Source organism: Chionomys nivalis, chromosome 5, assembly GCF_950005125.1.
Source record: "Chionomys nivalis chromosome 5, mChiNiv1.1, whole genome shotgun sequence".
Lineage (NCBI taxonomy): Eukaryota > Metazoa > Chordata > Mammalia > Rodentia > Cricetidae > Chionomys > Chionomys nivalis.
In genome coordinates, this window is record NC_080090.1 from 27,697,852 (window position 1) to 27,725,062 (window position 27,211).

The 27,211-nt window shown below is 46.4% G+C and overlaps 1 protein-coding gene across 9 annotated transcripts in view; it reads right to left on the bottom strand.

The window, feature by feature from the left end:
• Nucleotides 1-1,062: 1,062 nt before the first annotated feature.
• Erc2 (ELKS/RAB6-interacting/CAST family member 2) overlaps nt 1,063-27,211 on the bottom strand; it is an 893,871-nt gene continuing 867,722 nt past the window's right edge. For 5 of the 9 annotated variants that reach the window (XM_057769470.1, XM_057769474.1, XM_057769472.1 and 2 more), the window contains one exon: nt 1,063-3,961. In XM_057769470.1, coding sequence (XP_057625453.1) covers nt 3,518-3,961 — 444 coding nt within the window. In that variant the 3' untranslated portion in view covers nt 1,063-3,517. The remainder of the gene's footprint in view (nt 3,962-27,211) is intronic. The other 4 variants (XR_009057130.1, XR_009057128.1, XM_057769475.1 and 1 more) reach the window with 2 other exon arrangements.

The window sequence follows — 27,211 nt, forward strand, 5'->3', positions numbered from 1 at the left end:
AATGCAAAGGACAAACAAGGCCCCAGTGTACCTCATTGTCAGAAAAGTCAGCCCCATAAGCCGAATAATTTTACTGAGGCCGAATGATATTTTCCTTGTTGTCAAAGATCAGCTGGGACATCTGCCTAAATCAGTTGCTTATCCTGGACCTCAGTTTCCCCATCTGGTAAAACACAGTTTCTAGCGACCACTCAGCGGTTTTGTTCTTGGTAAGAACTGGAAATTCCGTGGTGCTAACATAATTCAGAGTTCTAACGGAAAGCTGGACCTGGTTCTGTAGTCTTCAAATGAACATTGAGCAAGATGCCAACACCGTGAGGGGGTATTGTCTATTGTCTAACTCAGGCTGCCAGGGCCCATGAGTCCACACACGGGTGACCGTGGACATGCAAGCAGGGACAGTGCTGATCACAATTCTTCCTGCCTAAGTTTCTATCTCTCTTTTCCCAGATGAAGTCCACGATTTTCCCATTAGAAACCTCGCTCCTACAGGCAATGAGGCTGTCAACCACACAGCCTCATCCTCTCAGTTCCCACAAAAAGGAAGGATTCAAAATCCAAACAGAGCTAAGGTGTCTGTCCCTTTGGGGGACATTTGTGGATATTGAAAAGGAAAAGGTCTCTTCTGTGAATGCTTCAAATGCCCAGAAAGATCTTTGTTACCGAGGAGAGAGCCTGCACAGACTAAAGCCACCAGCACAATGAGGAATGCAAAGAAGGAGAGGGGTGGGAGGGAGAAGAGGGAAGAAAGGGAAAATGGAGGGTGCCTGTGAAAGGAAGGGAATGGAGAGGGAAGGAGGCATGGCCCACGACCTAACTTCCTGATCTGAACTGCATGGCCAGCTGTTCATTAAGGCAGATTTCCATCCTGGCCTTTCCAGTAAATAAAGACAATAACTTTCCTTCCTCCCTTCTTCCCTTCCTCCTTTCCTCCCTCCCTCTCCCCTCTCTTTCATTCCTCTTTGGCCTGTATGTTTCTTCAAATGGTAACCAACGGCCCCCAAAGTGTTAGAGACGGTCACACAGCATATTTGTAAAAGATGGAACGCAGTCCCTTCGGAAAGAAACAAGGTTTATTTGATGAATATAAATAAGACAATCAGCACAAAGTACTCCTCATACACATGATAACAAAGTTATGAGCTGTACATACTTGCACATGGTATTTCTACTAGACATGAGGTTACAATGACTGGCTAATACATGCCCATTGGTAGTTTTGAGGGTTCCTTAATTTTATTTATTTATTATTTATTTTTCATATCGATGTCCATAATCACATGGTCAATATCACAACCCACATGCCACTCACTTGAAGAAATATTACAAGAAGCACTATCAAACAAGGGTCTCAGGGAACTAGATACATGGACCCCTGGCAGCATCCAAATGCAACTCTACACAACAACACGGCAGAGAGGGCTTATAGCAACACATTTGAGGTCTCATCATAAACACTGTTTAAAAAGTCAAACCCACTTTCAAAGGAGAGTGGACACACTGTGAAGGTGCATACTGAATACACAAGATCATTAAATACAAAATCGACACTGTATATAGAAATCAAAAGGGGTTATAAATACAAGCCTGCTCTTGCGCAAGGTAAGACTTAAACCAGTTCCTCCTAAGGGTTAGCACAACCTTGTTTTTGTTTAGCTTCAATCATACTGGATTAGAAGGGAGCCTGCTCAAGGTTGCAGAAAGGAAATACCTTCCGAACATCACAGTGTTTGTTGTAAACCCAGACACTATTTTCAATGTGTGAAAAGGGGTTTCTTTTGTAACCCCCAAACGTCAGAGAATATTACAGAAAATGGGAAAAGATGTTGTGTTAGATGGAATTCACTTTTCCAGGGACCAAATTATACATTTGCATGAATGTAAGATCAAAAATACTTTCAACCAACAAAAGTGGGGCCAAAAAAAGATCCCCCAAACAATAGCTGTGACAAAATTGGCACAAATGTAGAAATAGGTAAATACACATGATTGATCGCTTTGTGTGCTACTTCAAGGACCCCATTTACCATCCTGGTTCTCCTACTTCCTATTTCAAGTATTTAGTTGCAGAGTTCAAGTCATGACCTGGTGGTAGGCTGTGAGGACTTCTCTGAGGATACCCAAACCATACCTGGGGACCAGTCTGTGGCTTGGGTTTTCATTGCCACACTCCACCAAAGAATACTAAATAAACTTGCAAAGAACTCTGCTCCCTTCTCTAACAATGACCTACATCCTTTTGATAGTTAAAGGTCAAACTTTTAAAACACGAATGTATTTGGATCATTTATGTTAACATGTAAGCTTTACATAGTTCACAATTTACCGACAAGAACGAAGCCCACAGCAGGAAACCTGTTTGAATATATCAGTCCTGATGCACCAGGAATAAAGGGTGCAGTTCAGGAACAGTTTCCTTTCCCCAGCAAACAAGGGGTTTGTCTTCTATCTCTATGGCTCATGAGAGAGGTCCAGAGTTAATTGCACCAACATTTTGGAAAGTAATAATGATTTGATTCAATGCAAGATTTCAGCAGCTTCTGCTTAGAACCCTTTCCACAGCAGCAAAGAAAGACAATTGTATTTATTAAGGCCACTCATGCTAAAATTCACTGTTTGTCCTTTAGGAATGCAGGAAGGAGGGTTCCTCCCCTCGACAAGAATGGGTCAATCCAAGAGCTGCACATTTGCCAGGCTCAGTTGTGTGTTTTGTATGAAGTTGTAATGACTAATCATTTTTTATCTTCAGAGGAAGCAGCAGGAGTAGAAATCTCCTAAGTACCTTGTCATTGTATGTAGAAGACCTCGGAATGTGGTCTCTTTCTCTGGCATGTGCTTTAGATAACGACTCTACTGTACCCACAGACAGCCTGTGCAATGCTATTTACAGACACACAACTTTTATGATTGTTCTTCATTCATCAATGCTTGCACGTTTGATGCTGAAAATGCTTTGGAATCCACATTAGAGACATTTTCTTAAGGAAAAAAAAACAGTGAGAAATGACCCTTCATTTAGAGAAAACCCAAGCTCACACTCACTGCTTGCACAGCATTTGGATCTTGAAACATGAATGAATCTCTCAGCTTCTTCATGGAGACCTGCATGTGTGAGAACGAGAAGAGCCTGAGGCCAGGTCACGTCCCAGTGTGTGGGGTTCAAGGAGCAGGTGGAGTAGCCGCACGCAGATGCCTCAGGCTTTTGCCACTCTCTTGCACATGAACAGGACAGTAAAATTATGAATGACCAATTTAGATGTGCCACGCACTGTCAGAGACACACACCATGTTCTCATAAGGCGATTTCTTGGCAAGTTATTAGTGGTTTAAAAAATTGATTTCATTTCCAACCTGGCCCAGAGGTAACAACTGATAACACCATCGAAATGTCGTTTCTTGACTGACAGATTAAAGAAATAGAGGAGGGCTCTCAATTTTTGGTCTTTTGGTTTCCTTGTCAAACACTCCACGCACCATAGTGTATCAACGCCACCAGCAGCACTCATCCGCAGCAAGTTTAGACTGCATGGTAATCTGATGTGTTAGGACCACTTGGACCGACCAGCAGGATATTAGGAGATAGAGCAAGCTGTCCAACAGACACTGAATCCACAGCTTGAATCCCGTGCAGTGCCGGTGTATCCAGGAGGCAAAGCAGCAGAAATAAAATGCTCACCACGTGGCTTTCAGCAGAGCCGGTCACACTGTAAAGGTCCAAATCCTGACAGAAAATGAAAGGACTGTCATCTTTCTCCTCCTTCATACTCTTTCTTTCCCATACACCCAAATGCAGGAGGGATAAGGTGACCAGAATTACGCAGGAATGTGAAGGTGAGGATCCCCCTTCCGTTGGGACCTGCCGCTGAGGCTGGTGGTGGGCAATGGAGACAGCCACGCTGCAGGAGATTACGTGGCAATGACTGCAGTGCGGAGCTTTCCCTTTAGCCAACCTTTCTGACAGCTGCAACGAGAAAGCACATGATTTAACAGGGAAGAACACTGGTGGGACCATCTGCCACGTGTGGTGTGGCAAAGGCTCCCCCCCTTCCCCGACCCAGCCATGGCCACTCCCTTTGGTTCGGGTCAGATGAGAATGGAACGGGAACAGAGAAGAAGGCCAAACAGAACAGGAAGTGAAATTGTGTCCCACCAAGTGTCTTGAGAAAAGGCCCTTCAAATCATGTCCCATACTGTGCACACATTACAGATAACCACAAAGAAAAGGAAGGGGAACGGATGTGTCGGATTCTCCTATGGGTCATTGTGGCATGATCAAACTGCATGTCACTTTTTTCTTTCCATGTTTGCTTTCTACGATGACTATGGTTTTACTTTAAAAAAAAAACAAAAACAAAAACTCCACTAAGAGACTAGAATGTTAAAGGCCATCAATCCGCCAAAAGCGTTAGCACTCACTTACAAGCCGGGTGACAGCAATCATTTCAAAGACCTGTAAGTCCCAAGAGAGCAATGACAAGGGACTGCTGGAGCTGGCAATTCCATTCACGTGTACATGCCAAAGAACTGCAAACCTGGACTCAAACAGATTCTCAAACACAAGCGCTCCAAGTGTCGTTATTCACGGCAGCACCAAGTGCCTGTCAACAAAGGAGTGGATAGCAAATGTGGAGTACACGTCACGCCACGCTGGAGTTGCAGCTGTGCCTGACTTCTCCGCTCATGCTCAATCACGTGCTCCACGCACTGCCACTCAGAGACCCTTGGAATGTTGGGTGTTTCCAACATACGGACGTCATATGGCTATCTGGAGACTGTGGCAGGAAAGAGTGGGTGTACACACGCGCGCACACACACACACATGCACATGCACACACATTTTGTCTCATTTTACTTTTTGAGACAGGGTCTTGTTAAGTATTCTGATGTTGAATTCACGATCGCCGATCCTCTTGCCTCAGCCTCCCGAGCGCTGGGGATGCAAGCACACCCCACCAGGTCCTGCCTTCTAGCTCATGTTTTATACCGACCCTTGGATGTCTGACTTGGCGGTTGATCCACAGCTACATTCAAGTCCTTCTGGCTGATGAGAAAGTCAAAGATCTCTGCATCTGCCCAGGCAAGATCTACCTCAGGACATCCTTAAGCAGTGTTCATGGAACACATGGCTTAGATGGACTCAGCAAACTCACACTTTGAGGAATTTGGGGTAATTCTTCTAGTTAAAAAACTTGATTCAGGGCAGAGTGACTGCTGCAGAGCCAGAAATTTCGGGAGTTTCTAGTGCGGGTCATGTTACTCACTCTGGCACATAAAATCTCTGCAAACTTTGTATGAAAATTGTAAGTCTGAGCACGCTTTCTGTTTCATGAGCTGTGCATAGCTCTCATTCTTTTGTGTGCTAAACATTCCTTAATCATCCCTTTAAAGGCTAACCGATATATTAAACAGCCTGTGATGAGGCGGGAAAGGGGCACACACAGCAGTATTAAAACACACAGGTTGTTTCCTTTGGAGAACTAAATGAAAAATAACTATGTCCTATGTCCAATGTCGTTGATATTTTCCCAAGATAAAGCAGCAGAGAAGAATTGTTTATTCGGTTTTGAGATGAGTTTCTAGCTGGCCACCAGATCACAGCAGAACACGGGTCTCTCTAGTGATCACGGTGTACTGTTGTGGGAAAGACAATCCTTATCTTTAGACAAGAGAGCTCTCAAAAGCCCCTGATGGTTTAAATACTGACCTTAAAATATCATTAAAAAAAAAAAAAAGCTACAAACAAGAGAACAAATAAGTAGCATGCCTGTCACACATTTAGTCAGGACCCCTCCGAGCCCTTATGTCAGCTACCTCTTTTAGGTCCTAGGACACTTCTTAGTTTTTTTCAGTGGAAAGACAACAGACAACTGGCATGGACATAGTCATAAACTTTAACAGTCTACCATGCAAATAAAATGATTTTTTAAAAAAGTGTTGCCGCCCTTCAATGAAATAGTTTTCTTCACCAAGAGGCTCAGATGCCCCTGAAGCTGAAAAATCAAACCAAACCAACCCCGACGGAACGTTGCCAGCAGTTCCAATGGAGAGTATCACTCCTTGAGAGGCAAGCAAGAAGGGACTTTTAAAACATTTAAAAACGGGATCTAGCCTTCCAACAATGCCAACCAGGGACCCTACACACTATAAGGTGATTCCCAGCTTGGCCAATCTCCCTCACAAGTATGCTTAAACCTCTCCAGTATTCTCTTGCAAGGAAGACCCAGCTCTGTCTCCCAAGGCTGCAAACATCTCTGCTGTGATGGTTATGGCCACTCCAATGCACAGTTGTTTAGAGCCTGCCACCCTTGTTCACAGCTCTCTGCAACCCTGCAGCACTTGGGATGGAGGACCTATGAACCCTGGCCAGGCTGGCAAGGTCACCTTTAGCCTTTGCCCGCTCTTTATTTCTCCCCATGCTGTACTCTCCGGCATCACAACATTGTTCGTCTCCTAAGTCGTCATTTTTCCACATACATTCCGGGCATTTCTCCATCGCATCGATCTCCTCATTCTCAGCTGAGATACTGTGTCACCCAGGAAGTCTCCCACATGGTCCTTCTCTTGTGACTTGTCTAGACTTGCCCTACCCACTATGGTAGCTGCTGACCATATGTGGCCACCAAACACTCAAAACACGCCTAATTCAAATCGAAACACACTTAAAGTGTGAAATGCACACCAGATTTTGAAGATTTAAAATGGAAAAAAGAATGTACACTATCTCAGGAACAATTTTTAATACTGACTTCATGTCAAAATACTTTGGATGTATTGAATCCAGTAAAATCCATTGCCCTAAATTCTACCAGTTTCTTATATGTGGAATATGTGAGCACTTGGAAGCACACGCTACAGAGATGACTCTCTGTTCTGTTTCCAGTGAAACCTATAGCCCAGTTTGGTGAGGGCAAGGGCAGACTGCTCTTGCTCGCCCAACATCCCCTGAGTTTGTACAGTTCCTGGAACAGATGTGATGGTGTGATTAGAGTAGGGTCATGAAATCTCCTCCCTACCCAGCCTCCCTTGGAACAAGCCTTTCTACCCCAACTCCAACTCCAACCCCTGGCTGTTGAAGTGAACTACAGCAGACCATAATTATATTAATTAACCCAATTAGGGCTACTATCCAGTTTGTTTTAAATTAATATAAAGGAAGTTTGCCCAAACAGATTTAGCTTAAGGACGGGGCCTTCTTTAGCAGATATCTTTCTCCTGTCATCATTACTAAAGAGAAAGCCAAGTGTGAAAGCTGTGGGGACACTGGGGTGTCACTCCTCAGGGGCGAGGAAGGACAACATCCTTTAGGACAGTGGTTGGTTCTCAACCTTCCCAATGCTGTGTGTACCCTTAATACCATTCCCTGTGTTGTGGTGACCCTCCCCCCAACATAAAACTATTTCATGGCTACTTAATAACTGTAATTTTCCTACTGTTATGAATCATAATGTAAATATCTGCTATGCAGGATATCTGATACTCAACTCCCTTAAAAGCGATGTTGGATGTGCCTCCTCCCCCCACAAAGGAGGCACCACTCACAGGTTGAGAACCTCCACAACACAACTGACAACCAGAGAGTAGAAAGAACCTCAGTTCTATAGCCACAAGCAAGTCAAATTGGCAGTCATCTAAAAAGAACTTGGGGCCCAGGGCTCCGAGAGCCTTCCCATTCAAGTCCTCTAAGGTCTGGCTAGACTTGTGAGGTAGGACCCCCCCCCCACCAGACCTTCTGGGCTTCCCTCAGGAGTCTATTAGCATACCAAAGCTCACACTGCCCCCAGGCTCTCTCAGCACCAGGAAAAGTTGTTACGGAGTCCCTGCCAACACCTTGGCTTCTCTCAGCTCTTCTCACCCCACCCTCACCCAAAACTTCCCAATGCTCCTGCCCCCCTCTCAGCTTCTCACTCCTATATAACCCTGACATTTTGGCCACGCGCTGTTTTTTATTCTCTCTCTCTCTCTCTCTCTCTCTCTCTCTCTCTCTCTCTCTCTCTCTCATTCTTACTTCCTATATGGGCTGTAAGAGGGACCTGTGGGGTAAACATGGGTGTTGCTTGTAAGATGCTGTGTTTGACGGAATCTTTTTAGAGGAACAGAAAACCAGCACTCTGCACAGGCAACGTGCCTGGTGTTGGCAACAGTCATAGTAAAGGGCAGGGACAAAGTCCATGTCCTCACTTAGTCTATACTCTCATGGGGAAACAGACTGTACACAGACATACGAACTGACACCTGAAGGAGGTTTTAAATCTCTGTGCCCTGAAGGAGACAAACACCTGTGATCAGGAAGGATACATTTGATAGACTGATTATAAATAACCAAGAAACAGTACCTCTGACTTTGGATGGGGAAGGAGGCCTAAAAGTTCCTGGTGGAGGAGGGGAAAAAAGCAGATTGACTTATTTACACAGTTTGATCTCATGTCAGACAAGCAATTACAAACATCCGCAAGTGTATGTACCCCCAAATATTGATGATGTTTTATCATGGAGGTATTTAAATTTTTCTGAGGATATTTTTTGCACTTTTTGGAGATTTTGAACTGAAGAGTGTGGGACTGCGGTCACAGCAGATATAAAGCTAGTTCTTTTATGGGAAGAAAAACCCCTACTGGTGTCTCTGCAGCCTAGGGTGCAAGAGGGATGGGGGACAATGTACCCCAACAGGGAGATTCTGGCCCAGGACATTCACCCCCAGGAGAGCCAGCTATAAATGTGCCTTCAGACTGTTTTTCTTTGGAATAAAGGCACCTGCCTGGTTATGGCTTTCTTCTCTGCCCCTTCATCGGTGATTTGCAGAAACGGGCTGGGAGAAAGGGGTCTTTGGTAAACACAGAGGGGTTAAAGGGGAAACTGTTTAATAACAGTAGTAAAACGCAGGCTATTTTTGACATCTGGGTTAATGTCCACTCCGTTCCATGTGCGTCCCAAATGTGTGCAGTGTGCCCCAGGTACAAAAACAGACACCCATTCACAACAGCCACGGATGCCCCTAACATATTGCACATGGTGCCCACATAAAAGGCCAGCCCCTGATAGACTAATTAACCATGGAGGAAGAGAGGGCTCCTTCAGGGCCTGGGGCATCCTATAGAACAGCTCCTCTGAGCAACTATGCACAGGAAAGCCCAATACAGTCGTTTCTGCTAATAATAATAATAATAATAAAAACATATAACTACATCTGTGTTATAACTTAACATCTTTTAAAATGGGATGGATTGGGTTTCCCGTTTTCTTCATAAAGATTTATTTATTATTGTTGTGATCAAAGTGGCAACAAATTATGTTAAATCATTTAATTTTCTTGATAGGAGCAACCACCTTGAAGCCATAATTCAAAAATATGAGTGGAGAACAGCATTTTACCTTGAGAGTGGCCTCCTACAGCTCACAGGGCAATAAAATGTAACACTTCGGAGTTACACTGAGGGCTGGAAGGGTGGGGGCAGGGCTGAGGCTGTTGGGATGAAGGGCTGCAGGAGGCCGCAGAGGAGGGCTCTGCCTTTCATCTCTGCTCTCTTTCCGCTGGATGCGACTCACCCATATTTTAAAGGAAGGGCTTCAGACTGATATGCAACCTATACCTGGAAACGGCCTCACACGGGGCTGTGAATTCCTTGGGATTTATTTTTGTAATTATTATTGTGGTCAGGAGTATTAATGGCTCATGTTTGGAGCAGGCTGTCTGCCCAGCATCTCCTCATTAATTATCTCAAACAAGTCGTAGGGTACCACCCATCCACTCGCTTGAGTAGTGGCCCCTCGGCATCCTTGAGAACTGAGTGTTTGAATCACATGCCCTCCTTTGCCTCCTTTGAACCTACATATTTTTGACTCTTCAGTCCTTTTTTCCTTCTTAGGTCTTAAACCTCGGTCTTTGTCGCTTATCTTTCACCTCTCCAACTTGTGTGAGCTCTAACATGGATAGTATTTAACTCATATCTTTCTCTTGTAAACAACCTCTAAACACAACATACTCTGTTTCATAAAGCTTTATTTTAATACTTTAGCGGAACCAACTTTTGTCTCTTGTCTAGAATACAAGATGAAAACCGCCTGGCCATTGCAACACGAGGCTTCATTCCCCGAAATCTAGAGGACAACACCCTGCCACATATAAGCCTTGCCTTGGACCACTCCTGACACCCCAGCAATGACCTTATCTCAGGGGAGCACCTGCTATGTATCATCTGGCCGTGAACACACTTCCATGGCCACCAGCAAGCTCTGATGCCACCTTGGTTTACACTGGGGGTCTAAGTATGGTAGACTGAATTACCTCCTTCACAAAAGCAGAAGGCAGGGGCAGGAAAACACCAAAGTCACCCATCAGCACAGGTGGGAGGAGCTCCATCTAATCTTGAACACATTGGTTGAGGAGTAATGAGTGTTCTGTTGTAATTTTTTTCCTTAAAAACAAACAACAACAACAACAACAAAACAGGTCCTTGGACAGCCTACTTTTGAAGGACTCTAGTTCAGTTTTCCTCAGTCTCAAACATATGGACAATTGTGGTTGAAAGTTCTCTGCTGTCACGCACTGACCTCAATGAATGATGGCCCTCAGTCTCCCTGACCTCTGTCACTAAGATGCCAATAGCATATCCCCACTCCTGGTCGTGACAATGAAAAGACTCCAGGTATTACCAACTATCTCAAGGAGGAGCACAGTTAGCGCCAGGTGAGACTTCTTGGTTTAAATAATTGTTACGAACAAATTGGCTGGCTGTGGATTTTAAACATAGAAATACGTATGTGCATACATACAGTTACCAACCCAAAGGAGATATGAAAAACTTTCGCAGAAACAAAGATTTATTTCTACACTACTTCATATAATTTGAGATACAGCTGCCTGAGCTTAAAAGTCCCTGGAAGTCGGTATAACCTGAGCACCAAACATAATGAAAATGTACAGCTATCTGACATGAAGTAGACAGGCCGCTGTGCTGAGAGAGCAAGGCACCTAAGACACTTGCTGAGCTAAGTGAGAAGGTAAAATCTAGTTTAAATTTATGGCATTCCTCTAGTGTCCCTCTAGGAGCTTGGCATTTCGCCAGGGTTCCTTGTTAAAAATTTGTTAAACGTGTTTGGCATTAACGCAAACACAGAGTGGCCATTTGTTACAAATTCTATTGGAATGCATTCATTTAAGGCAATGAAGTAGTTACTAGAAGAGAAAAAAAAAGTTCATTAAGTACATTTCAAAAATACAATGATGTATGCAGTGTAAGTGTGGCGCCCCTGTGGCTATATAAATCGCCGACAGAATAACCACACATTGTGTTCAGTTTGAAACTGGACTCTCTTAAACAGAAATGATAGAACAAAAACTCGTTTTGTTTGTTGTCAAAACTGACGTGAGCCCTTCTTTTCTGGACTAGTTGAAACAACCCACAGTTTGGCATAGATTTTCTAACATCTCCAATCAGGAGAACACACAGGTTAAAATAATGCTTTGGGAGTCTTTGCGGGACAGAGAGGGCACTGCCGACCATACTGGACATGAGAGCTGATTCAGCAAACAGAATTCCCATGCTCTGGAGAGAAGGGAACCTACCCTGGGGAATCCTGCAAATGTTCACTCAGGTGGGGCCACACTTCCGCACCCTCCTACTTACAGGAAGCTGTTAAGTTACCCACAGAGGGGGAACCATACGCTTTCATCACAGGGGATGGAATCCTATGTGCAAATACCCTAAGCCTGTGTACAGACCTCCCGTCTTCCTGTCCCACCCCCAGCCTATTCACAACCAAGGCATTACTGCTGAGTAATAGCTGTTCCTAGGACCTGAGAATAGTTCCAAAGCTGAGCTTCAGGAGAAAGTGGCCATGGGCCATTCGATGACATGTGACCCTATAACACAGCTTATTAAGGATGTAAACTTAAAACATGTCATTTGGGGGCCCACTGAAGCTTACTTGTGGATCTTAAAACTGAATTAAAATTTAGGCTTACTCAGTCACCTTCAGAAAGTCTGACTGGAGTATTCTTGTTTCTGAACGAGCATCCCAGCAACCGAATCCTAGTTCTCAGAAGACACTGAAATAAGCCCATGTGAGTAGAATATCCAGGCCTCTCCTGTTTGGCTTTTTTGGTCCTCTGTGCTTGGTGTAACCTGGGCTGCCCTCAAAGGGGACAGAGCCAGGATCTCTTGGTCCTAAGCTTTTAAACCATTCTCCCAGTTCAAGTGTGAATTTAGAGAAAACCTAGAATTCTGTGGGTGGCCTGGATGAGTCTGTTTTTACATTCACAAGTATCAAGTGGGACCAGACAAGAGTGAGCAGAGGGTACTTACCTCCAAAAGAGGCAAGAACATGAGATTCAAAAGGAAAAACAAAACAACCAGAATAATGCAAAGCCAATTTCAGTCTGTGTGCTTCAAAGTTCATGCCATTTGGGAAGACTCTTTTAAAGAAAACATACATACACACACACACACACACACACACACACACACACACACGCAGAGAGAGAGAGAGAGAGAGAGAGAGAGAGAGAGAGAGAGAGAGAGAGAGAAAGGTGAGTGGGAAGAGAATAGAGGGTTTCACGCTTGACGAAAAATACATAGCTATTAGGACACGATATAGGGTCCCTCAACAGACTCTGAAATTGAAGACTCACTCTCCATGATAAATCCCCACTCCCTCCAGCATAGGCTTGTTCTTGAGATGGAGTTTTTCAGAGTCAAAAAGAGAATAAAGTAATCCATGTTTTAACTCCCTTATAAGAATTCTGTGTCAGGATCAACTTGTCATATGTACGTACATAAGAGAGATCTTTCCAGAAACTGGATACTAAGAAGGGTGTCGTGTTCAGCAAAGAGATGTTCCCTCCAAGTAAGAGGGCTGGAGAAGCATTTTGGAGAGTCTGAAATATGAAGGAACAGTTTGATAGCTTACCTACCAGAAGTGGCTCAAATGACAAGTGTTTCTAGCAGGATCCTCAAGGAGCCCCTGATGGTAATTAGTCTCTGGGATTTGAAGGCACCCTTCCCGCCTTGCTGAGGTGGAATGCCATTTACTCTTGGGTTGGTGACTAATTAGGGGTCTCGTTTGAAGATCAAGGTTTTGCTATCCCTGCTTCTTAATAACATGGTTTGCCTGTCGGCCACCTGGGTCCAGGCAAGACCTCCCTTTTCCCCCCTCCCCAAACTACCAAGCACTGCCTTAGGCCAGAACAAGTGTGGGCAGGAAACCACAGATCCAGCCTTTTGAGCAATTTAACCTCTTCGTCACCAGCATCTTGCAATCCTGCCCTTGACTGAGTTGCCCTGAGGTGAAGAAGTCTGACCTTGTCTCTCAGGAGGGTGAAAGGCTAGGCTTCCAGGCAAAGGAAATGCTTGAAGGTGCAAACCCTCTGTACCATGCTTCCTCACTGAAGGAGACAGTGGAGAAACCCCACTTTTCCAGACAAGCAGGGAATGAAGAGGCTCTTTGCGTTTGCTTTGAGTTGGGCCATTTCTGGAACATACTTTACGAGTGACTAGCTAAAACAAGAAGAAGAAAGAACCCCAACGCATGAGATGCAGACTGTGTCGGCATCAGTACACCCCTCCCAGGGCTCGGTGGCCATGCGACAGAGCCTGGGAAGGGTGCTACACTCTTTAAGATGTGGCAGGGGAGATGCCAAGGAAGCAGAACAACGAGCTGCAAAGCATGACAGTCTAACAAAGTGGGCAGAGCACAAACAGCCCCTGAGGTTGGTCCTTTGGCTGTTGACCTGCTCTGGTCTGAGTAGGCTGTGGTCACTAAGCCCATTAGCATGCCATTGTGGCAACAGGTGATGCAGCAAGTTCAATCTGGTTCAGTTTAATTTCTAAATGCCCCTGCATGCTGCCAGTGATGGCCAGCTGAAGGCAGGCAACCCCACCACCGTGGACACAGCCACCCTTGTCACCATTGTGAAATTCATTTTACAAACTCTTCACTTTCGGCAGATAGAAGTTTCGCATTTGATTAACTGGGCTTTGATTTCCATTTACTGCAAATTGCTTTGTTTTCTAAGCAACCACCAAGAGGTTCCTCCAACAAAAGGAAGTAGCCCTCCCTTTGGGAGGAGACGCTCTTTGGTAGGTGGGAAGGAAAAGAGAAACAAATACAGGCCAGTAACCAGCCAGGGGGCCCGGGCTTTAAGGGTATTCAGAGTCTCTAAGGCTAATAATCCTCACCTTTCAACAATTACAGGAACAGGACAAATGCTACCTCGCTCCTCGTGTGTAGAGCGGAAAGTGAAGGAATGCATCCTGCAAGGAGCTGCATCAGCAGACTCGGTCTAGATTTTATATTGTCTGTGAGCTGTGCTTAGGCAAAGCACAAAAGCTGACCCACGCCCCCTTTCCGTTCCTTCTCCCCCTTTTCCTTTCCTCCCATCCCGCTGCTGTGGGAGTCCTAGCTTTCTCAAGTGTGGAGGGCTTCCCTGTCTCTTTCCGTTCACTAGGAGCCGTGCTAAACTCTGACTTCAGGCAACATGCACCTTCCGGCAAGCCGGCCATTGTTTTAAGCAAATCATTATGGGGAGCATGTGCTTAATTAGCTAAAGCCATGCTAAGTAGCAAGCTTAATAATGACCCATTCATATTCACCGTAGTCACCCTTGCACTCTGAGAGTGGGGGAAAAACACTGTAATGGATGGTGGGATGGCGCTGAGCTCTGTGTACCCAGACACGGCAAACTCCCAGCTTCTGAACTGATCTGGGAGGAAGATGGGAAGAGTTTCCGAGGAGGAAGTCAGCCTTTGGGCCTTCCACACGTGTGCTAGAAGCACGTGATCCCTGTTTTCGGACGGTGCTGAAGGAAAAATACTGCATAGTTCTCTGTGTTTCCATGGTTTTGCCAGGCCTCTGCTTCAGGCAGTCTAGTGCCCCAGTGTCGGGTCACCTAGCTTCCTTTAAAAACCTCTGCTCTAGAGGATCAAGACACAGGTAGGTCGCTGCCTTTCCTGGGAAGACTGCTTTATGGTCTTCTGGCTTCCTGGTATTCTGGATAATTAATCATTTTTAAATATGAAAAAAATTAACATGTCTGAAGCGCTCTTCCAAACTGTCAAATGTTTTGCCTTAACCTAGATCCTGTGTCTCCATTTCCCAGTGAATCCAAAGCAATACATTTTCTGTTGGAAAGTCAACTCTTGAAATCCCATGCAGAAGCCCCAAGCAATATATCTTAACATCTTAATTTCATTTAGGAGGAATGCAACGATTGATCGTTTATCATCCTGAGATTGAATGAACTATCTGGAGGATTCCAATCTATTGCTTCTACAAAATTGATGGAATATCCATATGTCTTCTGGCTGCATGGGGGCTTTGGAGTCCAAGTTATCTTTGAAGGAGTTGAATGCTAAAAAGATTACCGAGGGAGGGTCTGCCTTTAAAGACAAAGTGTAGCTCCGAAGCTTGAGTTGCTTCACTCCAGAACCTCCCCCAGCTATGACCAGGATGTGTGCTGTTGGATTAAGCTCCTCTTCCACCCTTTATGCAAATCCTGTCTTCCTCCCCCTTATCCCTTCTTAGATAACCTTGAAATGCTTGGGGAAAACAGCACAAAGCCCACTGGCTTTAGTGGGACCTGATTTTTCATGCATAAACTGCCTGCTTAATGTACAGCTACTTCGTCTAAAAGGAATTTTGCTGGAGTAGAAACAAAATGATGCCTTCCGGGGATACAGTGTTGAGGTCATTGACATTATAGATGCCATTCTGGTTCCTATACCATGTATCATCATCACCCTGTATTTATGTTGCTAGGCAGAACTGGCCAAAATACTATGGGATACTGTGTAATTACTGAATAATGCTTCAGATGAGCCGGCAATGTTACAGATCTTTTGCTACAGGTATGGATAGGCGCAAGAAGTAACATCCTCAAGTGCATGAGTTCTACAATGGTATTTATGCAGTAAGTACCCACTCTGTGATTTCCATAGGCTACAAAGCTGTAGGAAATGCACAAAGAAAACGATGGCTCCAGACATGTCTTGCATCCCACTGCCCGGTGGGCCACTGAAAAGGGAAATGATGACATCCCCTCCAAAGAATGAGGAGTGTGATAAAGGCAGAGGTTATTTCGGAGAGACTCTAAGGCCAGCCATATTCTCACAGTGCCAAAAAGCAGACATGCTCTCTGGTTTGAATTTACATTTAAGTCCCATGACGAAGTCTGACCTTGGAGGGCCGCACATGAAGTGCAGGGACCCAGGGCCGCAGCCCTCCATCTTCCATCGCCACTCCAGGTCAGGAAGCTAAGTGAACTCTGCAATTGCCCTGAGACATCAAGGCTCCAAGTGTAACCAGAGCAGTTAACAATGGGGCTCTCTCCCAGGCCTGTTCTCTCACCACTATGGGGCTTCCTGCTATTGCACGTGTTTGACACATCAATGTGTGGGTTCTCTGAGAGGGAGGGATTCTATACAGCTTTTTGTCACTGGCCACTCTGAAGAGCAAAGACAAGAAAGCATTTTCATGAACCAACTAGAAGGTTCCTTATTGTCTTCTAGGGCAGGCTCAGCATTCAAGATGGAAACTGTCTGGATGAAGTATGGCAGAGCAGGTGCCTGAATCTTAAGAGTAACCCTCAAAGCTCCTGCCGTCCAGTGCAGCTGATTGCCAATGTCCTCTGAAGCCAGACCTGAGAGTGGGCAGCACCTGTCTGGGTTGCGAGAGCTGCCCACTGGGACTTGGTACACAGTTCCTTCAGACCTGAGCACGGTGCCTTTACCTAGTCACCCTCTGCTTTCCCATAGAAGTCAGTCTCAGCGTCACTCCTTTGGGGACCTTCTTGCACTGTGGTTCCTGGTCTCTGCCAAACCCTTTCCTATATTCCCTTCCCAATGTCTGTCCAGCAATCCCTGCTTTACGGTGTGTGTGGGGGGGTGCTGTTGTTCGACTGCAGCCTGAGGTGGCCTTCCTAAAGATGGGCTGGGTGTGTGTCACTCACTGCTCCTAATGCACCTACCAAGAATGGCCTGAGGAGAGCTGAGTCTATTGGAGATAGCAACTGTTTGCTCCGCATTTACCATGTCCCAGGCAATCCCATAGCTCTCAGGAGTCTGACCTGGAGCGTTTGCTGTTGTCCTGATCCTTAAATGTGACAGTGTGATGGGGTCTAACTGTGTCTGCATCCTGTGACCTCTTCCCCTTTCTAGTTTGGGTGACCCTGGCTAAGTTCCTACCCTCTCCCTGCCCTCTCTGCTTTTCTCATCGCTCATATAAAGACAGTGATTCTCAGCACTTCAGGCCAGAGGACGAACAAATGAATCTTCTAAGATGGCTAACTCTGTCAACCTGACAGACTCTAGAGTCCCCACGAAGACACACCTCTGAGCACACCTCTCAGGGACTAACCGCAAGGAGAAGACCTACTGTAAATGCAGTGACACCCTCCCGGGGCTGGAGTCCAGGATGGTGGCAAGAACAACATGAAGAAAACACTGGGCTGAGCGGCAGCATCGGTTCTCTGCTTCCTGACTAAGGGCGCGAAGTGACCAGCTGCCTCCCACTCCTGCGCCCCCCCGCCCCCCCCAAGGGCTTGTGTTCTGTCAACCGTAAGCCAATATAACCTTTCTTTCTCGTGCGCTTCTACTCAGGCATTTTGTCAGAGCGACGAAACAACTATCTAAGGTACCTGCTCATCTATAGCCTGCCACCTGCCTTCTAAGCCGCGCCAGCAGCAATCCCCAAGACTTGGAACTGTCCATGAGAAACAAAGACCTGGCCATCAGGACCAGCTAGCTTGGGGTGTTCGTACTTCGAATATACATGAGCTGGGCACGAGCACTGTCATCTTCATGAAAAAAAAATGTGTAGAAAAGAATGAGTTCACCAAAGAGGCCAGGAGGAACAGTGGCAGAGGAAGCCCAAGCTTCCTTCCAACAGTGAGTTCTGTGCCTCCCATCCCACCTGGGGCACTTCAGTAGTCAGGCCTGTTGGCAGCCTTATGCTCTCTCTTGGGTTCTTCCTGTTGGCATGAGCCACTTTGCTTCACAAAGCTTTGGGGGAGGGGGAAGCTCAGGGTTCCAGCTATCAGACAAACTTTCAAGGATACTTCTGTGCCAGGTACAAACCTGGACAGGACGGGTGGCTCAGGAAGAAATCTTCAATTAACTATCTGTAGGCGTTTAAGCCACAGGAAGGAGCAGTTCGCCTAAGTTTTGGGGAGGTCAGAATCCGATTTTTGAGCTGTGAATGCGAGCGAGTCACTGACTCCCTTGTGAACGGGTGCCAACACAATGATCTATTTTACATTCCTTCACTGCTTGTTTTGGCTAAACACACTGAAGAAAGCGAGAGGGAGGGATTACAGCTTTTAATTCTTTAGTGGGCTGGGGCATCCAATCATGCAAAAGAGTCGTACCACACATGCACCAAAGCCCAAGGCGTTAGTTGAGGTTGCCTGCTTTCTTGCTCTTGAAGAAAGAAATGGGAGCTGAAAACTCAGGAGGCCACAGGCTATGCCTCGAGGTCTTCGGTGTGGCCTGTACTGGACATTCCTGATGGGAAAGCCAGACTCTAGGAACTGCCCTACTGGCCAGTGCTCAATTCCAGTTGAGTCCCAGGGCCTGGAGTAATCTATGGATAACATTTTCTGAGAGTGTGCCTCTGGTTGAGTTGGAATGGTAGGGAACATTAGCAGAGAAGCAGAAAAGCCCCCAGTTACCCTTAAATTAAGAAGACGGCTAGGATAGTGTTATTTCTACTTTCTACTTTAAAAAATTTTTCTCTTCCCCTCCCTTTCCACCTATACACAAGTGATCATTCAATACAGCAGGCATTTATTTTTTCCAGCCATGAAGTAAGGTTAGGGAGTCAGTGATACAAAGGTCCTGATATTTGAGGTTTGCAGAAATTGAGGCCAAAGAGGAATACCCAAGAAACTGCCACACTGTATGATAAATGAGCTAACTGGGGGCAGAGGGCCGAAAGAACAGGTGGCACTTCTCAGAAGTAGCCTGAGAATCAGAAAAGACTTCGGCCAAACACCCAGGCTGGGATGGAAGGGCTAAGAAGCTGGAGCCCCAAGGAAAAGAAAGAAAGGAACATTCTAAGGATCAACAAAAAGAAAGGCCAGAAGCAATACAGAGTAATGCGGACCAGAGACAGCTGGGCAGGGGAGTCTTCTCATTGATATTGTAGACAAGGTGGAGAGACAACCAAGGCGGCAAGTTTATGGAGAGCCTTTTGGCTGCGTCATGGATGTGGGAGGCTTCCTTTAGGGCAGAGGTGGATAAATGTGTGGTTTAGGAAGGTCTATCCAGGCCAAAGGGAGATTGAATCAAAGAGATGGGAGGCCAGATAGCCTCTCTCTAAGAGACAAACAACCCCCTGAGCAGTGTGAGTTGAACTGTATCCTCTAGGAGACAGAGTCAAATCTTGCTAATACATTTGAGTGTCGCAGCGTACCCTCAAAGGAGCCGGTGGTAGACAATCACTTTTGGCTTTCTGCTGACTTTCTCACTTGCTTGTTCATCCGTTGCTTCAATAATCATTGAAGTTTTCTGACCACGAACCTATGGATGTGACTTTATTTAGAAGTAGCCATCCATATACAATTTAATATAGACATGTTGGATTAGGACAAATCTTAAATAACCGGTGCAGGTAGAAGAGAGAAGGAAGATGGACACACAGACACAGCACTCCTGGCACAAGAGGTAAGTCAACTGGAGTGAGGTACTTACACGTCATGGAACACCAAAGAATTCAAGGAAGGGTCTTCCTCTGGACCCTCCAAAGAAAGCAAGCCATGCTGGCACCTTTACATTGGACTCTGGTCTCAAGAAGCATGAGGGAATATATTTTGGCAGTGTGTGTGCTAGTCAGGTTTTGTCAGCGTGACCCAGACCTAGATATACCTGGGAAGAGGGAAGCAGATGGCCTGTGAGCATGTCTATAGGGGCATTCTCTTGACGGCTAATTTGTAGAGGACCTAACCCACTGTGGGCTGTGCCATGCCTGGACAGGTGGGCCAGTTCTATATAAGGAAGCAAGCCAAAAGATCAAACTAATAAGCAGCTGCCCCTGCTTTAGTTCCTGCCTTGGATGTTCTAAAGGATGAACTGTAACCGGTAAGCCAAACAAACCTTTCCTCCCCAAGTTGCATTTGGCTAGGGTGTTTATCCCAGCAATAGAAAAGCGAAGTAGGACCAACATGGGAAGTCATGCAGCTTAAAGTGCTTTGTTGGGGCAGCGCTAGGGAGCTGTGAGGATCCTGCAGCTCTGTACCCAACGATATGAAAACTTCAAGGTGCTGGGGCCCCGGTAGCTGAGGGCCATCTGGGGGTCAAGAGGCATCTCCCCTCGTTCCACACTCCAGTTTCCCAATTACACAGCATGTGCTCCGAGGCCGGGGTCAGGCTCTCTTAAGAGTGGCCATCTGTGAGAGAATTTGCACCCAAAGTCAATATTTGTTGCAGGCAGCTGTTGTGTTTGTGATCTGAAAGCCCCAACAGGTTTGTTAGAGATAGCAGCCAGTGTGGTCTCTAAACCATCAAGTACCCCTGTCCCCAGGAAACCCCTGAAGATAAACCAACAGGACAGTATACCACACAGTGGATTCTGGCAAGCAACAGTTCAGGAAGCCTGAGGGGTCAGACCAGGCAATGGTCTTCAGAGAAGCTGGGCACACAATTGAGGTACTTGTACTGCTGCGGGGTGCAGATGGAGCCTCTCTGCCCTCCCTTGGTGCTCCTCAGCTGTTCTCAGCTGGAGGCAGTAAGGTCATCCTCTTCCCAGGGACACTAGCTGAAACAGCTGATGGTACCGCGGGCCAGCAAGAGCACACATGTCACTGCGCCTCCCAGGAGGACGACATCTAGGTGACCACAGTTCTGACCTGAGTGTGGTGTGGTCAGGAAGTATTGTCCTGGTTATTTAGTGCACAATAAAGGTCTTTGGGTAGTTTAATCCATGGAGGGTGAGTTCAGTCCTGGCCTTGTCTGTGGTTAGCTGTGTAACCTTGAACCAGAATCCAGGCTTTGAGTGCGTTGTCTGTGAGACAAACAGAAAAATCTAGATGACACATAGAGGTGTTAAAAGGAATAGCGAACACTGTACATGTTACTGACTTTCCTGGAGAGTTTGAGAGCTATGGAGCCTTAAAAATATAATATATATTTTATAATAACATATGTTTGTTTTCATCGTGATGTCATGAGTCACTCACCATCTCAGAAGTACCAATTGGCCAACTCTAGGCTTGGGAATAAGGGAAAGGAAGGCAGCAGTGGGTAGAGAAATTCTCATAGGAACCCTGCTCCCAGAGGCCATTTATTTCCTTAATCTCTCTCGGCTATCATGACAGTGCCTGTGTCACCCCACTTCTGCTGAGGGGACCCGAGGTTGACAGTCTTTAAGGGATGTGATGATTAGAAGAACAGAGCCCAGCCAGGGATCTTCCCTGGACCTCTGCAGAACACAGACCCTCTCCTACGTAAATTCAGGACAGATTTCTTTGCAAAGGATTTTCAGGTAGGTGGGCGAGGAACTAGGGAGAGCCCCACTTTCTGGAGGGCTTTGGAAAGTTCCCTCCTTTCTCCAACCTCTGTCCCCAAACCATCTTCAGTTTCCAAATTCTAGGAGGAGTTGTAAGGAACAGCCAGGGGCTCCTGACTCACTCCCTGGAAATTAATGTGCTGAGCCTCAGTTTCCTTATCTGTCAAATGGAGAAGGTAGCTCGCCCGCCCACAGACTTCCTGAGGCTTGAGGGTAATATGAACATAAAAGGGTCCTGTCAGCAGTTGGGATATTAGAAAGGATGCACAAAATTATGGCAGATTGAAAAAAAAAAGAGAACCGGAAGGAAATGGCCCAAGATAAAATGCATTAATATTAACCAACAGGTTTCTTCAGAACAACAAAGCAATGAAACAATAATTTTAGAGAAACCAAATCCTGCCTAGAAGAAGTCTGCCAGAGGGAAAGGAAATGAAGGCACAACCAAGTGGCCCTTGGCTTACCTATCTGAAAAACACAAGATGAAACAGATTCTTTGTAAACCAATATTTGTAAAAGCCCCACTGGGCTTTTTGCCTGCACAGACTGCCTATTATCTTGGCAAAGGATGAAAACAAGTGAATTCTTCTCTAAAACGAGCATGAAGCAAAGTCAGGTGAATTTCTTGGCATGACTGAGCTACCATTCTTCGAGGCCCTACTGTGTGCTGAGCACAGTGCTAGACACTGGGCACCCACGTTCCATTTGACAAAAAAGAAATCTTAGCCCTCTTACGGATGTGCAAAACTTAGTCATTTCCCATTCATTCATATGATCTGTGCCCCACAGATGTTCCTTGAGTGTATAACATGTGCGGACTTGGCACTATATGGAGCAGATACCATCATGGATGGAGACTGGTTCCTTGAAGTCGGGTAAGGTTTTCAGACTCAGCATTTCTGATTTGGAGGAGAGGTGAGAATTCTTTGTTTGGTAACTGTTTGTATTCATTTATGTGTATGTGTGTAGGGAGTACAGATGTGCCAGAAGCTTGTGTGGAAGTCAGAGTACGATTTATAGAAGTTGATCCACTCCCATCATGGAGGGCCCCAGGATTGAACTCTGGTCCTCAGGCTTGGCAGTAAACTGCCTCATCTGCGGAGCTGTCTAACTGGTCCTGCTTTATAATTCATTGTAGTAAGGAGCTGTCCTGTGAATGGTGGGATATTTAACAATGTCCCCTGGCCTTAACCACACAGATATTTACCCTGCTGTAACGATTCAAACTCTCTCCATATCTCGTTCCATGTCCTTGGTGGCTGGAGTGGGGATGAGACTGCTCCTGCTGGGAACTTCTGCTTTCGGTTAAGGGATGAGAAAAGTGAATCTTAGAGAGGATACAGCCAAGGTTACCCTTGCAGTAAGGGAGTCGTACACATAGAGCAGAAGCCAGAGCTGATCTTTGAAGTATATACGCCTTGTGTCTGCATGATGAGATCCACCAAGAGGTGGGAGTTCCTGGGCCTGAGCCAGCAGGACCCTATCTCCTTTACAATCAACGCATGTCTACCCTTCAATTACGCATTTGGATTCTCTGGCTTTTTTCCTTTCTCTCTCTGCCAGATCACATCAGCCACAAACATTTCATTCCTGAACATAAGAAGGGACTCTAGTTTTGCTGCGTTCTGGACCCAGATACCCTTGCATCTTGCTATGTATGAGACGTGAGTCAATCTCCAGTGAGCTGCTAGATTGCATTTGGACCATAAGTCATGTTTGGACTCCTTAAACAGTAAGTCAGTTGAGGCTTATGGAAAGTCCGCAAGGAAGGAGAACTGGGCTTATATCTACTATTTTCTCTGTGTAGCCCTGGCTAAAACACCATGAAACTCTTAAACCTCAAGGTTGTGTTCCAGTTCTAAGCATGGCCTAACAAACTTCTGCAAAGGTTGCTCAGCCAATATATGTAAGATAAAGGATTCCTTAGCAGAATGCCTGCAAGACTCCTGAGCCTGCCTTCCTATCTAATTTATAATCACTCTTTGAAAAACAAAAACAGGTTCCTCTTTCAAGGAGATCACATTACCCAGGCCTTGCATTGTGCAGGGGAGCGACAGGTGTAATTTATGTGAATAATCACCCACAATCAGCTGCACTTAAGAACCAACAAGGAACAAGCTCTTTAGAGGGAGAAACTGCTGAGTCACACGCTTGCTTGCTGCTCCCTAAACGGTGCCAAGGCCACTGAGTGCTGACATACTAAAAGCAATATGGCTGCCTATTACGATTCCAGTACCTTGGCCTGGAAGACCTGAGACCTGTACCCATATGGCCGTGGGCTCCTTGTGTGCCCTGGGAGGAGAACTTTCTCTTCATTGGGCCTCAGCTTCCCTAAGTCAGGTCTAGGTTCTATAAGACAGGAGGAAGCCTTCTTCTTTAAATGCCAGTGATGGCTTGCCAGCTGCGGCATCTTCTCTGAAGGTATTGCTGGAGTCTTTGAGTTTCTAGGTGAAGGACACCCATGGAAAGGACCACGACATTAACAATATTGTCTCCCTACAGACACTCGGCTGTGTCAGCATGCGTGAGCTTTACCTGCATGACCCTGTCTCTGCTGTCCCAGTGGAGCCAAAGCCAGCTATTCGCAGGGACACAAGAGACTCCCAGGTTTATGCTACAGACCACAAGTCAGCAAGCCAATAAAGGGCCAGAGAAACAATGACCCTGTGTCTGCAGATGTTAGGGTCTCTGTCACAGCTCTATTCTGCCATGGTAACATGAAAGTAGCCACAGATAATATGTGAACAAGCGCGGTGCAAACTTATAAAAGAAGCTGACAACCCAGATCAGGCTATGGACTTGTGTGGCTCCAAGTACCTGGCTTGGGTCCTCTAGATTTCAGCTAGCCACAGTGTTTTGGGCCTAGAGAAAGAAACCAATGCTTACTAAGAGAGATACATATGCTATAACTGGTTTGTCTTCCTGGGGCTGGAGCCTAGGCAAAAACTACTCAAGAAGCGTGTCTATGCTTGAGGACCAAAAGCTTCTAGGATAGTCACTATCAAAAGTGGTGCCATCTCCGTTCCCTAGACCGGGGTTTTAACTGCCCAGAGAACCCGGAAGAAAGAATGCTGGGAGCCAGAGCACTTTCCCCAGGGACTTGGCTCATCCTTCCCAGTGTGAGAAGAGATCTGGAGCCCAACTGCTGCTGGTAGCACCTGGAGGCGGGGGCGGGGCGCTTTTCCTCCCACCAGAACACCTTTTTGGCTTCTGCATGTGCACAGTGGGATCAGAAGGGAAGAGTGAAGGAGCAGTTTGATTGTGAGGTCCTCACAGGGGACCCCAGAGCCGGAGTGCCCTTTTGAAGTCTGCTGGAGGTGAGGCGGGGGCACCTCCTTATACTGCATTTCTGACTCGATCCTGTCTCTGATTTTCCCAGAGTGCCTTCCCAGAGTTCCTTTGATGGTGAGGTTTCTGCCTTGATAGAGAGGCACAGGCTAAGGGAAGAGATGGAGAGCAAAGCAGAGGGCAGGAGGAGAGACCTACTTAATAAGTGGATAATCCAGCCCAGGGACTTGGGCCTGCTACTCCTTAGCCCCAGCTGCTGGCAAGGATGTCTTAAGGAGTTGTGACTCTCCAGGAGGTGGGGCTTTCATGGGCTCCTTGCACGGCTTCCGATGTGTGGATAGAAGCTTCAAGTCATGTAGGAACCTGTGCCAACGCAAGCACTTAGTTCCCAGTCCCGTAAAGCAATTGGAACCACTTCTCGAGAAGCAAAAGTGGGTCCCTCCCTATGACAAGCCACTGTGCCCTTGTCACCTGAACGCTAATATTTGTTCAGCACACTGTCTTTGCCTGAGGTACTTTGGAGTCCTTGGTGTCATTTTTAATGCCGCCTTCCTGCTAGCAAAATGTCATAGCACAGAGAGGTCTCCAGGATGATAACAGGTGGCCTGTTACAAAACCACACCCACAAATCACCTATGCATTAAATCTCAAAAGGCACTTTGATTGTAACTTGCTAAAGAAAGGCTCAGCGAGCTCAGGAGCCCTCTGTATGGTTACCCTTCCTGGGTGGTGGCAGGTCCTTTCCTAAGTCACCACGATAAGGAAGGGACACAAATCTCTGCTATGGTACCATCTTCAACATACGCAAAAAGTTTCAAGGTATAAAGCAAACTGGCAGAAGGAGTTCTTGTCTGTTAGAATGATTTGGGGATATCAGTAATCAATCACGATTGTCAAGGGGCTAGGCAGAGAAGATGTTGTCCTCAACTCTGTATGTTGATAACCTGCGTCTAAGGTGGCTTTAGGCCCAGATCCCACGGACACGTGGAACCTTTGGACCAGGCTTCTAAGACAGGATCAAGCTAAAGGACTGAGGTTAACCACCATGTTATAAGGTGTCATCGGCGGAGGGTGTTTTGAGCAGTCAATTCCGTCTTACGGGGGAGACAAGAAGCTGTGGCAGGTGCATGATAAACAGGAAGGAGTGGCTAGACTGTGGCAAAAGCTCCTGGCCACAGGCTGAGTCTAAGAAGGACGTGTGGCATTGTGGTCATTCCAGAACCGGGGCTAGAAGAACCCATCTCTCCAAAGGCTCTCTCAAGCCCCAGCCCTCCCAACATATACTGTGACGTCAATTCCTCACTGCTACCCTCTGTGACAGGCTACTTCATCCCCATCCTAACCTGTACCACCCCTCCATACCTGTTGCCCCAGGAGAGAAGAGCCAAAAGAGCCAGAGCAGGGGCTGTAAAAAACCAAAAAACGAAAAGGGGGTGGGAGAGACAATGTGAGAAGAGAAGCTGGAGAGGTGAAAAAGTGGGCGGGTAAGGGAGAGACTAGGGCTGTGTGCAAGGAGCAGGAGGATGCAGTGTTGGATGGCCACACCACCTCCAGGAAGCCCTCCCCTGTTTCCTGTCTGAGTTCAAAGGCCCTTGTCTTTTTTCACGATGCCTCAAGCCTTGGCACTTCCCTGACACAGCTGTATGTACTCCCAGCTAGAATGACCACACAAGGATGGGGGACCTTCTCAGGCCATAACTGGACCACAGCACTGTGCCTGAAGCAGAGGATGCGCTTGAGAAACTCACGCTGATCTCTTAAATGGATTTGGGGTTTAGAATCAGATCCAGACCAGGGCATGCTAAAGGCAGCTAAAGTCATAGGGTGGAAAAATGCACAATATAAAAGTTGAAATCTACCGAACGTAATGACTGGTACTGAATATGAAGTTTTGCCAGTGGGGGGTGGTGCTTACAGGGGCTTCTGGGAAATGGCTATGTGGGAGTCCCCTTTCCTCTTACTCAGATACTGACAGACCCCGTTAGAAGTGGAGGCCGCCCTAGACGGTGAGCATGCTGATGGCTCCTCAGCCCTTCTGTGCTACAGGAAGGGGCTTTGAAATCTCAAGCTTTTGCCTTGAAACTAGAGGCATCTTAATCCATTGCTTAAGAACTTTTGCCACATATAATTATTGACCTGAAATATCAGTCACTTGCAAGAATTCTATGCTGACAGAGGGCAAAAGAGAAGCGTCTAGAATATCAAAAGGCAAAGAGTCCAGATTAAAAAGGGAGATGCGAGACGGGCTGCTCCCAAGTCACAGCCTCTAATTGAGTCCAGTCTCTGTACAGCACCTTGGCCCCTCTGTCCTCATCCTGCAGGCAGCTGGGCCCTGCTGACGCCATAACTCACTGCAGACCCTGTGGCTGGTCGGTCACATTTCCTGGAGAAATCACTCCTTACTACCCTTCTGAGTGCCATTAACAAT